Source organism: Desmodus rotundus, chromosome 7 (assembly GCF_022682495.2).
Source record: "Desmodus rotundus isolate HL8 chromosome 7, HLdesRot8A.1, whole genome shotgun sequence".
Taxonomy (NCBI): domain Eukaryota; kingdom Metazoa; phylum Chordata; class Mammalia; order Chiroptera; family Phyllostomidae; genus Desmodus; species Desmodus rotundus.
Genome location: NC_071393.1, coordinates 80,977,218 through 80,990,265, shown reverse-complemented (window position 1 = coordinate 80,990,265; position 13,048 = coordinate 80,977,218). Strand labels below are relative to the sequence as shown.

At 41.3% G+C, this 13,048-nt stretch overlaps 1 protein-coding gene across 2 annotated transcripts in view; it reads left to right on the top strand.

Moving 5' to 3' along the window:
* The window catches only part of FBN1 (fibrillin 1), a 225,546-nt gene that overhangs the window by 25,903 nt on the left and 186,595 nt on the right, over window positions 1-13,048 (top strand). For both annotated transcript variants that reach the window (XM_053928326.1, XM_024567296.3), the window contains exons 3-4: window positions 5,957-6,039; window positions 8,091-8,189. In XM_053928326.1, the coding sequence (XP_053784301.1) occupies window positions 5,957-6,039; window positions 8,091-8,189 (182 nt within the window). The remainder of the gene's footprint in view (window positions 1-5,956; window positions 6,040-8,090; window positions 8,190-13,048) is intronic.

Below are 13,048 nucleotides of genomic sequence, written 5' to 3'. Positions count from 1 at the left end.
ACTTCAATGTCTCTGGTTATATTTTGTTTGCTTTTTTCTTCTATTGCTTATGTTCCAGTTAAGGGTGAGATCATATGGACAGTGCATTCTTTATTGAAATTTTCTTAGAATGCCCAGGATCCCGTCCAGGATCCCACATTACATTTAGTTGTCATGTCTTCTTAGGCTGTGACAATTTCTCAGACTTCCCTTGTGGTTGGTGACCTTGACAGTTTTGATGAATATTGGTCAGGAATTCTGTGGATTGTCCCCTAATTGCAGTTCCGTTGGAAGGAAGTCACTGTGCACAGCCCCCACACAAGGAACGGGGAGTTCGGCTCCACCGCCTCGGAAGCAGAGTATCTGTATGAATTATTTGGAATTTTCCAGTGCAAGAGATTTGTTTTTTCTCTCCCATGTGCTTCTTTATCCAGTCATTTATTTATCACTATAGCCTCATGGACATTTATTTTATATTTCATATTATAATCCAACACAACTTTTGTTATTTTATTGCTCAAATGGCTCTAGCTTTGGCTATTGGGAGCTTTCATTTGGCTCCTGCGTCCCTTGGCATGCCTCCATTGCTGTGTTTTTGTTTGTTTGTTTGGTACTTTCTTATTTTCTGTTACTGCAAGGTGCTCCAGGCTTATCTTGTATATTTCTTGTCCAGTTCTAGAATCAGCCACTTGTCCCAGGACAAATGTTCCTCCTACTGGAAAATGGTATCAGAAACCAAGATGTGGGAGTTAGTTTTGCTCATCTTTGTAATTTTTCTTTCTTATGTAATAACAGAGTGCCTAGCATGTAATAGGTTCTCACTAAATACTGCTCAGCAGCTTTGTACTCCTGGGCAAGGTGATTAAATTATGTGTGCTGTTGTGTGTCTGGCAGTGAACTTACTGGCTACATAGGAAGATGAGCTGTGTAATCTTGGTTACATTGAGTTTGAGGTAGAATGCTTGGTTTTAAATTCCCTGAGAATGGGAACTGAAAGAGAGAGGGAGAAAGGAAGGGAGAAAAAGAAACAGAGAGGGAGGGAGGGACAGAGGGAGGCAGGGAGAAACAGATGGATACTGGCTTTAGAAGAAAAGGTAATGGAGTCACTAAGCTACTGGGGATGGAAGAGAGCAAGAAGAGGTTAAAGGTTTGCAAACGCGAGTATGAAATTGTTCTTTTTTTCTGTTCTTTTTAACTGCATGAAGTAGGTCAGAGAGGTTGGCTGGCTTGTGTCTTCAAAGAAGGAAACCTGGATTGTCCACGTGCCAGCCAGTGTTGACCCAGACAATCCAGAAATGAATCCCTGCGTCTGGATTGCCCAGCTGAAGCTCGAGGAGGCCATGGAAGCTGTTTTCATTACCAGGGGTTGAAGTTTCATTACTCAAGTTGTTGTGACTGGCAGATGGGCTGGAACAGTCACATGTGGTATTCAAATCACTTCTGGGAGATCTGACCTCTCTCTTCAGTGAAGAGGGCCAGAATAAAGGCACTAAAATAAGGAGGAGCCTTTGCAAAGTTGTTGGAGCAGTGATGGGGTCCTTTCGTTCGATAGTATGCATGTTTTTTTTTCTTTTTCTTTTTCGTTTTTCTCTTGATAAAAATTTTGTCAGAGAACTAATGCAACCAATATGTGTGGCTCACAATATATGTAGCTTATTTGTATGTTACTGCAATATAATTTTTCATCATCTATCACATTTTGACACTGAAAATTAATTGCTTTTAAAACTCTAGAACAGTGGCATGTTAGGATATTGCCTTGAGGCATGTTACACGAGCGGTTGGGCCTTCTTCACTGTGTGGGAGCATATGCCTTTTGATAGCCTCCATAATTACACTCAAGGGGACTGGATTATAATTCTTTCCCCCAAAAGTCAAAAACCAGGCAACTCATGGAGGTGTCCACGTCATTCCCCATTATCTAATGTTTAGTGTTCTCCTTGCCCAAGGATTTAATCACTTCACAGGCTAAGAAACTCATGCCTGTGCAGTAAGAGCCCCCTGAACTTGGTCTTATTTTCCCAGTCTTGTCTGAAAGGAGTTTGCCCTTGGGAGAGGAAGCAGAAAGGCTATCTTACTGTCAGAGAGGCCAGACTCGCAGAAGTGGGCTCTGGCTAAGGAGCCTGGACACACTGCAGACATTTTGCACAGAGGCCAATTCCTGCAGTGATGTGGTCAGATGTGGTGGAGCCCAGCTGCTCGCTCCATTGAGAGGGGCTTTAGCGGGCCCACACAATCTCTGAGTGCTGCGTCTGAACTGGGTCCAAATATCCAGCCTCTGGAGGCTCACCCATCCCCCAGAGTGATTGGAAGTGGGTTGTTGCAAGCACAATATTCACAGCACTTTGTAAGAGAAGTTACAGATGAATACTTAGCAATTTACAAAATGTAATGTACAGTGGTGACGTGGAATATACATGTATTTTCCCCTTTCCCCCATGAACTATTAGAGTACAGCTAGAAATGATTTATGCTTAATCTTCCGTCTATTGATGGACATTTTGTGATTTTGCTATTCCTGCCACCATGAATGCTATTGGGTGAAATGTCGTCTTGTTTCCTAAGTACGTGTCTGCCTTGACGTAGGGGTAAAGAGGGCGTATTTCCAGGTATGGTTTCCTGAGTTCAAATCCCCATTCCCTACCTCCGAGCTATGGCACTTGGGCTAGGGTGTATAACCTTCCTAAACCATAGTTTCCTTAGTGTTAAGGACAACAATAACAGAACAATAACAACCCATGGGGTTGCTATGAGGATGAAATGAAGTAATGTGTCTTTAGCATTTAGCGTGAAGTTCTTTTCCCTTTAATTTACTGAATGCACTACTGCCACTTGCATGGAGCTTTAACTCTGAGGTTTTGGGGGGTTTTTTTTGGCAGTGGGCTAGTGGGTATGGCTGATGCAGTGAAAAGGAAGAGAAAGAGGTATAGGAATCCTCCACTTTCATTTACACAGAAAGGGAACTTCATTCAAGACTTACCTTCTTTGTTAATACTTTTTGTGCTGAAACTTTAAAGTCTTTTATGATGGAAATAGTCCAATATGTCTACTTTTGACTTTACATGTCTTGGTGTTTTCCAACTTAAATAAGACATTTATTTATTTCCAGAATTAGAGCTATTTTTTTTTCTATGTGTAAGTAGAACAGATGCCACCACCTAGCTTGTCTGAATGAGTTCTGTTAGTTTGCAGTTCTCCAGACCAAAGTCATCAGAGGGGAGATCTTACACCTTTATAAAATTTTCATTTAGCCATGGAACATAGCAATGTTTAGTGTTAGAAGGTGGATGGTGATGAGATTAGAACAGTCGTCATGTGAGGATGTTGGTTGAAACAGCTGAAGTTAAATTGTCTATGACTTACTATAAAGTTGTGAACCTCACAATAAGAAGCCAGAGCATGCAAACTAAATGAGTCACAATTCAACATTACCCATAGTTGTAAGAAATGCAGTGGAATGAGAATGTGATAGCCAATGAAAGGGACTGTGATAACTAACTAATAAAGCAGAAAACACCCTGTTTATGAGATAAAATGTTCATACTTTTAAAGTAAGTTGTGGCTTTAAATAAAAAATGATTATCAAAGTATAACAGTGTATATTTAAAAAATGAACAGTTCTGGATGGACTTTAAAGTGAGAATTCTCCCTAGAGAATTCTTCCGCAGATCCTCAACTCTCAAGGCAACCAGTTTCAACCATTTGTTTTTCGTTCTTCTCCTTTTTATCTGCGTGACACCATCTACTCTGCTTGTACCTCTGTGCCTAGAATTAAACAGTAACCACTGGCTTCTTGCCATGAAAGGTGGGGACATAGCTCACTAAGATGTAACTTCTACCATGTTTTGTCTGTGGGTTGATTTTAAACACTGCAAACACAATAAGGAATGACTATATTTATTTCTATGATTTTTAAATATACCTTGGAAAACTTTTGGAATAGTATGCTTTGTAGGACTGAAATGACTGATTCTGAACTCGTTGTTTCTCAACTTTTTCTCCCTGTTAGGGGTGTTGTTACTCCATAAATATAATTGTTCTTGTCAGACAATATGCCCTGATTTTTGTCTGAAAAACACAGTGCTCCCCAGCACAGGACTCCCTGCCCAGGCCCAGGGGGTCTCTGCAGCTATTCCAGGGTTTGGGGCAGGGCTGGGCTGGGTGCACCAGGGTTCTTGTAAGTGGGCTGTTGGTGGGGAAGGGTTTGAGGTGGCCGACTGCAGCCCAGTGTGTCATTTTAGATCAAGAGCACATTTATGACATTCGGAAGGGGGAGTGCCTCTCCCACCCCATCACAGCCCCTCACCCTCTCTTCTTTCACTCTCTTTCCAGGATTTTGAGTTGCCCTAGGAAATTCTTTGCCCCCTGATCTAAAGTTTTGGGCACTACTTTGTCACAGGAGGGGTGAGGGATTGACAGCCGTTGGCTAAGAATTCTTAATAAAGTCTTTTTTCCTTAACTTCTTATGGTTCCTTTGCCTGAGTAGGTGCTACAAGCCAGAAGATGCTACGTTGAATTTTCATTGTCCTTTTCATGTCAAAAGCTTTTTACATCCTTCTTTCATCTGATGCACCCACACAAGCATTATGTATACCAGGCAGATATTTCATTATCCCAGTGTGTAGGGAAATAAACTAAGGCACAGAGAGGCCTTAAAGCCATGTAATATACATATATTAAGTCTCTAGTCAATTATTTTCTGTTTACCCTCGGAGAAGCCCTGGGCGGTTGCGTGTGGATTTAGGGCCATTTGCCCAGCCTCTCCGTCGTTCTTCTCACTTCTCTTTCTGACCTCAGCATCAGTCAGTCTGATGTATGCTTTTTGCCCTGCAGAGTGTTCCAGGTTTTCTTGGGCTGTCAAAGGAGTACAGGACGGGGCAAAAACCTCACCTTTGTTCTCAATCCTGCATGTGGTCCACGAAGTGAGTCCAGAGGAAATGCAGTAGGGTTCTGTGCTATTACAGAATGGTCTGCATATATAGGGAGAATTTGTGAGTGCACCCCAACCAAAAATACGTTTTAGCTATGCATTTTTAAAAGGCTTATGCTTATGGGACTATTATGCCAGCAAGCCTTGAAATAGCTCCTAGTTTGTGAAATTGATCGCAAAACATTTGGCCTTCCTCAGTAGTCTCTGAACTCAAGGAACTAGCGTTAATGTTTAGGCCTGTAGATATGGCAAAGGAAAGTGAATGGTTTCTTTTGGGTCTCTGTGTGTTCTATCCTCTGCCTTAGTTTACACTGTAGAATTAGTTAGATCCGTACCCAGTGGGTCCCTTAAATTTTTAAAGATGGGTCATCCGGATTTTGAATGAATGCTTTGCAGTAAGATGGGTGATGAACTGTCTGTAAACAAGAAACCCTGAGGGGTGTTGATCTTATTTTCCCGTAACTGCTGGTATCAACGATGTTTCCAAACTTTGGCTAAAGAAATATTTATGTGTTTCGGCTTTTATTTATTCTGACTAATGTCAGGAGTTGCATTCCTGTAATTCTAGTGAAAGGAAGAATGTGGTCATTCTTTCTTTTAAGAGGTGAGCTGGGCCATAGGGAAAAATATACCAAACTTCAATGAATAGAAGTTTAGAGCCTTACATGCAATAGATTTTTATGATGACCTTTCTTAACTAGATTAGTAGGAAGTTTGTTGTTTAAATTACACTCATGTAGCTACACAAGTATTTGTGTGTGTGTATTGTGATAGAAGTCACTGCAGTTTGCATCCCTGGTTTTTATTTTCCTGATGTGCCATATGCACAGGTGATATGAAGGAATATCCTTATTGATACCATTATGTTAAAGTGTCTGAAACTAAGAAGCCAGCATCAAGTCCCATGAGTTTACTTTCCTCTGTCTGCAAAGATTCATCTTGTTCTTATAACTCAGGAATTTTTGCTTTTATTTGGTCATAAGTTATGTTTTTTAAAAAAGTTACAGATTTCTTGTAATTGAACTTTTGTTTTTGCTTTTGTTTCAGACCCAATGTCTGTGGATCACGTTTTAATGTTTACTGTTGCCCTGGGTGGAAAACCTTACCTGGTGGAAATCAGTGTATTGTTCGTAAGTAAATAGACAATCTGTCATTCTGCATGTTCTTCTTCTGTTGCTTTGCTTGCGCAGTGATTTTTAGTATTTGGTCCTTTGTAGCTACATACCAGTAATGGGTTTATTGAAGAGCCTTCCAGCTCTGAGATTTTCCGACTTTCTCTGAGTTCAGGTTGGGAAATACATGAACGTGGTCAAACCACTGTTATACTTTAGTCCAGTGACTTCTCTGGAATATTTCTGAGCTATAAGGAAGGGAGCCGTAGAGCACTGGATACTTTGGTCAGCGGTGCATGTCGTTACATGTGTTGTGCCTGGCTGCATAGATTATGTGATCACTTTGGAGGGATTTTGAAAAAATGTTACCATTGCTGCTTTCCGTACAGTAACTTCTAACTTTGCTGGTCACCCATGTGCCTACCCAAACCTTTTACATTGAATTAGGGCTGTCAAAGCCAAAGGCAGACATCACTGTTAGACAAAGGGGAGAGGAAGCAGAGAGGGCATCTGATGACCACCAGTGGAAAGACTAGGAGAGGAAACACAAACGCGATATCAGAGATTCCTCTCTGGATTCTGCCACTGTGACAAACTTCCTGATTCTCAAAATATCCCCCAAATGTTGAGTGACACCTCACATACCAGACAAGATGTTATTTAATGGAGAGACTAAGTTCACTTAGTTATGGCATCTGTCCTCCATGAACTTTTATAGTCATCATATCTACGAAATAATTTTCAGTTTCCAAAATACTCTATTAGTATAACAGGCAGAATTCAGAGCTGAAAGGACATTAAGGAGTCACTTAACCCACCTTCTTACTTGGCCAACAGTGATCTGTGGAAAAGGATAGACTATTTCAACCAATATTCTCTTAGTGATTTGAAAAAGTTTATCCTTTTCCCAATTCTTGGTTTTGACCAAAGGCAACTTACTCATTTGTCACATTGTGGTATTTCAGAAATCAAAGTTGAGTCAGTAAGAAAGGGGTATAATAGTATTTGGAATTTCCTAAATGAACGTAACAACAGAAACCTTTCCCTGCTGTTCTGTAGAATCTCTGAGAAATGCTATCTTCAGGTATTAAACATTAAATGAATAAACATTCATTTAAATAAATGTTTATAGGGTCCTTTGGCAGCTTCTTTCTTGATAGTTTTCAATCTCCCTCGATAGATGTGTGAATGTTTCAATGCATTTTCTGGCAAAGGCTATATATATTTAGCCTTTGCGCCCCTCATTTGCCTCTTGCAAGGTTGTGTAGGAGTTTGAGGAAAGGGTCATGCCTGCGAGTATAAAAAGTAGTGACCAAGTCTTAGTTTGATGATAAATATGAATCATTTGCCATTTAAGCTTACTCCTTTGGCCACTAGCAGAGCATTTGGTACCATTATGATATCAGTCTCAGGTGTCATGAAAATGTTAATATTTCTCTGAAAGTGAGCAGCTTCCTGACTGTGGAATCAGGACAACCGCAGTGGACTTCAAACGTCCCTCAGACTGCCGATGTAATTCACAGTTGGGCTGGATGTGGGATGAAAGCTGCTCCATAGATCGTATGTTCTCAACTAGCAAGATCTGAAACAGAGAAGTAGTCTTGCAGGCCACAGTATTTTTATAAACATTATTGAACATTAGGCATTCATGAGAAAACAGGCTTCCATGAATACTGTGGTAATTTTTATATCATTAAATCTTAAAGCTAATATAAAAACAGAATGCTTACGGGTATATAAATATGTTTAGGTGCAGGATTTTTGTTTGCTTTGTCTTCCCTCCATAGGATGTCTGGGGCTTCTGGAAGGATTGAGTGCTGTGGAATAAGCAAAGAGGCCGAGCAGTACTGAGGTAGTTAAGGGAGTTAGCAAATTTTACAACCAGGGTTTATTTAGCCCAACAGATTTGTTTTGTAAATGTATAAACCCGAGGCCTAAGGTCACATGAGTCGTGATGGCAGAGTTAACGAGGAGCCTGAGAGCCCAGGTTTCCTCACTTGAGGACTGGGTCCCTGTCAATCACCGCGCACCGAAGCCGTGTACTAACAGACCTCTGGTTTTATTCACAGCCATTTGCCGGCATTCCTGTGGGGATGGATTTTGTTCTAGGCCAAATATGTGCACTTGCCCATCTGGTCAGATATCTCCTTCCTGTGGCTCCAGATCCAGTGAGTATAACATGTCATTATATATAATATTATTTTATGTGGTTACACCCTATTTTCTCCTAAATTTGCTTTTGGTTTTTCTCTTGCCTGCAATACATTTTTCACTAGAACATCTGCCTTCTCTGTTTTGCCCAAAATAGTTGGAATGACTTTTCTCCATCTGGCCTCCCATTTCTCTCCTTCACTCTTTATAGGGAAATTGCTATATGGGACACAGTTACTGTGAGTAATATAAAGATTATGACCTCCTTCTGTGTAGGTATTGCCTTATTTATCTTTGTGTCTCCAATCTAAACACCATAAAAGATGCTCAATGAAATGATTGTTTAATGAACATATTGGCTCAAGAAAACTAGGCAGTCTTCCTTGTGGTACTGAAATGTGAATCTGATTAAACACTTTTTAAAATTTATTCTTATTTTATTTATTTATTTTTTATTATATTTTATTGATTATGCTATTACAATTGTCCCATTTTCCCTGCTTCGCTCCCCTCTGCCCTGAACATCCCCTCCCACCCACATTCCCCCCCGCTTTAGTTCATGTCCATGGGTCATACATATAAGTTCTTTGGCTTCTACATTTCCTACACTATTCTTACCCTCCCCCAGTCTATTTTCCACCTATCATTTATGCTACTTATTCTCTGTACCTTTCCCCGCTCTCTCCCCCTCCCACTCCCCTGTTGATGACCCTCCATGTGATCTCCATTTCTGTGGTTCTGTTCCTGTTCTAGTTGTTTGCTTAGTTTGCTTTTGTTTTTGTTTTAGGTGTGGTTGTTAATAATTGTGAGTTTGCTATCATTTTACTGTTCGTATTTTTTATCTTCTTTTTCTTAGATAATTCCCTTTAACATTTCATATAATAAGGGCTTGGTGATGATGAACTCCTTTAACTTGACCTTATCTGAGAAGCACTTTATCTTCCCTTCCATTCTAAATGATAGCTTTGCTGGATACAGTAATCTTGGATGTAGGTCCTTGCCTTTCATGACTTGGAATACTTCTTATCAGCCTCTTCTTGCCTGTAAGGTCTCTTTAGAGAAATCAGCTGATAGTCTTATGGGAACTCCTTTGTAGGTAACTGTGTCCTTTTCTTTTGCTGCTTCTAAGATTGTCTCCATATCTTTAATCTTGGGTAATGTAATTATGATGTGCCTTGGTGTATTCCTCCTTGAAGGGTCCAGCTTCTTTGGGACTCTCTGACCTTCCTGGACTTCCTGGAAGTCTATTTCCTTTGCCAGACTGGGGAAATTCTCCTTCATTATTTGTTCAAATAAGTTTTCATTTTTTTGTTCTTCCTCTTCTCCTTCTGGTACCCTTAATTCAGATGTTGGAATGTTTTAAGATGTCCTGGAGGTTCCTAAGCCTCTCCTCATTTTTTTTGAACTCTTGTTTCTTCATTCTTTTCTGGTTGGATGTTTCTTTCTCCCTTCTGGTCCACACCGTTGATTTGAGTCCCAGTTTCCTTCACATCACTATTGGTTCCCTGTACATTTTCCTTTGTTTTCTTAGCATAGCCTTCATTTTTTCATCTAATTTGTGACCAAATTCAACCAATTCTGTGAGCATCCTGATTACCAGTGTTTTGAACTGTGCATCTGACAGATTGGCTATCTCTTTGTCGCTTAATTGTATTTTTTCTGGAGCTTTGTTCTTTCATTTGGGCCTTTTTTTTTTTTTTTGTCTTGGCACGCCTGTTACACAAAGGGGCAGAGCCTCAGGTGTTCACCAGGGCGGGGTAACGCTGGTTGCTGTATTGTGACGCTGTATGTGGGGCAGGGGTCCGAGGGGGAACAATGGCACTTGCTCCACTCTCTGATGGCTTTCAGTCACTGCCTCCACTACCCACAAGCAAATTGGGCCCTTCTGGTGCTGATTCCTGGGTGGGTGGGCTTGTGCACGCTCTAGGCCCCTGTGGGTCTCTCCAAAGAACTCTCCTGTGAGGCTGGGAGTTTCTCCTGCTGCCTCAACCCCCACAGGTGTTTTCAATCAGTGGTTTGAGGCTTTATTTCCTTGTGCTGGAGCCCTGAGTTGCACGGTCTGTTGCCGGGTCCACCAGCTGCTGCCTTGCCTGCCCCACTCCATAGTCTGCCGCCTTGCTGGGCCCACCAGCCACCACCTTGCTGTAAGTCCTCTCCTCCCCGGGTACCCGTCTCTGCCCCTCGTACCGGTCTGGATGAATGTGTCTAACTCCTTAGTTGTCGGACTTCCATACAGTTCTATTTTCTGTCAGTTCTGGTTGTTTTTTGTTTTTAAATTGTGTTGTCCTTCTTTTGGTTGTGTGAGGAGGCATAGTGTGTCTACCTACACCTTCATCTTGGCTGGAAGTCCTGACCATCTGACAACACTTTTTAAAAACTCAAGACCCCTACCTTTGCAAGAAGAAAATGTAAGACGTCATTATGGCAGCTTCTGGGGATGATTTATCATGAAGCACAATGATTTTTCCCTTTCAGAATTTTACCCGTTTGTTTATTCTGTGTGAGCCAGACAAGTATTTACAGTTCATTCCTCAGAACCTTTGCTTGCTTATTCTCTAAATGTGGGGTCCTCAGCAGTGAATAGGGGAAATGTGGGTGTTGGGGAACGGTTGAGTCATTATTGGTTGTTAACAAAGTTGAAGTTCATGTTTCTCAACACCTTGAGCATCACCAAGGCAAAAAACTTAGGTTCCTTTCCAATTTCCCATTTTTTAGTGAGAGAATACACTCCTCTTCAGTGTGTTCTGTTTTTGACAAGGTTTTAAGGAAAAGTATTATGGAATCTGTTCATTCTCTTTTTTTGTCTATTGCAAGTAGAGGCTTCAGCATGGTCAATGTTCATTACTCAATAAGAGTCCTAACATGGCTCTTACAAGTCATTTAATAGGACAATACAACTAGTGCTTGGTAGCAGACCCTCTTGGTGCCCACTCACATGCCTTGGTATTCATAGGTGAACATGGATGACTCTGCCTGAGACCTTTGTAAAATTTTCCTGGCCAGGGAGCATGCCAGGTCTACATGCAGGGCAAGATGGAAAGGCTGGGAGTAAGGGGGTTGGTTAATGGCCCTAGAAGCAACTTTTAACCAATGACAGGTGGAGAATGCTGGAAAAGTGCCCTAGTTTCCTTGCCTCTCAGTTTGCATAACTCTGAGGTGTGTTCTGCACTGTCTTCTGAAGTTTCCCACTTGCCCACAGTAGGGATAGGCTTGATGTACTTTTTTAGCTTCTTTCTCTTTCCTGGCTCACTTTCCTACTCTCTTATCAGTGTTTCCTGAAATTACTTCAAAAATCAACTACTCACATTCAAATTATTGTCTCAGAATTTGTTTCTAGTGGAAGCCAGACAGAAACAGTTGACTACTAAACAGAGAAAATTGTAGATTGGGGTAGACACCCTCACCCCCTTTTGGGCTGAGACTCATTTGTTTACTGCACTGAGTGTGTGTCCTCCAAACAGAGTTCATTCTATGTATCAAGGGCACCTGAGCTAGAGGAATAGAAAGAGGCAGAGGAGTCAGCTGGTAGCATAGGAATAGGTTGGATGTCTCCATCTCCATCAGGATGACCCTTAGGCTGCTGCTGAGGAGCGAGAGCCTCAGGGTTGGGGGAGAATATCACATTGGAAATAGAGTCATCTCTCAAATTGGTCCTGTAGTCCTCTGGGGGAAGAAAACAGCCAGAAGGCAAAACTGAGTATCTAGCTGGGAAGATCTTCAATGATAGTGAGCAACTAGTGATTTCTTTGTCAAGTAATGACATCTCTCTAATGAGATGTGGCCATAAGCTCTTAACAAGACCAGAGGGAAAAGCTGTGGTCCTAGTAGACCTCAAGCTAACAGCAAGGTGCGAGGAGTGGTAAAGTCCAGTGGCCAGGTTTAGGCTAGATATTGAAGTTTAAGACTTGTGGATCATGTTCTCTGAAGAGGGTTGGGTCCACCTATGATGCTGGGACACTGGAAAAAGCCCCCAAGTAGCTTGTGGATGAGAGTAGTGTGAAGAGGAGGATTTGGAGCATCAGGATCTTTGAGGCATTTGGAGCCTTTACTATCGTCGGTTTGGACTTTACATGAACTAATATTATCTAAACAACTTGCAGAATTAAAGATGGCAGAACGTTTTAAATTAAGCATACTTGGGGATGATCAGAACCCACTTCTCATCTTTTGAAGTGATGTTCTAGGGAAGAGCTATACCTCCCTATAGAACTTTTGGCCATGGCGTTGGCAGACAACAAATGTGGATAGACCACTTTTGCTAACTCTCTTGCTAGAAGAAGGATAACCCAACTCAGTGAAATGTTCGCATTCCCTACCTCTAGTTCTATGAAAAGAGGGTAGATTTAGATCATCTCACCACTATTTCCTATTAGGGATTTTATGCTTCTTATGTGATAGGCCTCAAGGTGGTCTAGGCAAGTTGTAGGACCTCTGAGGCCTTGGTTTCCTCATTTGAAAATGAAAAGAATGAAAGAAGGATTGTTTTTTTACAGTTGTTTTTAACTTGAATACCCTGTGACTCTGAAAATAGGAAATGATCTCTTAGTGGTCTGAATGAGAGATTGCGTTTCCACAAGGTCCAAAGTGCAAGCCAGCAATTCCTTTAGGAATCAGGAGGTACGTGGCTTCCCTTAATCTATTGGGAGTCTTGCCACCGGTCATTGAGGCACTGGGGCAAAAAGAGAAGCTTGGCTAGACAAGGTTAGAACAATGCATTTTCTAGACTGTATTTTTAGCTCTGTTAGACCCTTCTCTATCAGTCTCTGAGGCCAGATGGATCCTAAGTGATCCTAATCCTCATAAAGACTTCTCACAGTTGACTGATCCATGAATTTACCCAAACTCTTCTTAAATATGTATAAATATAAACTAGATT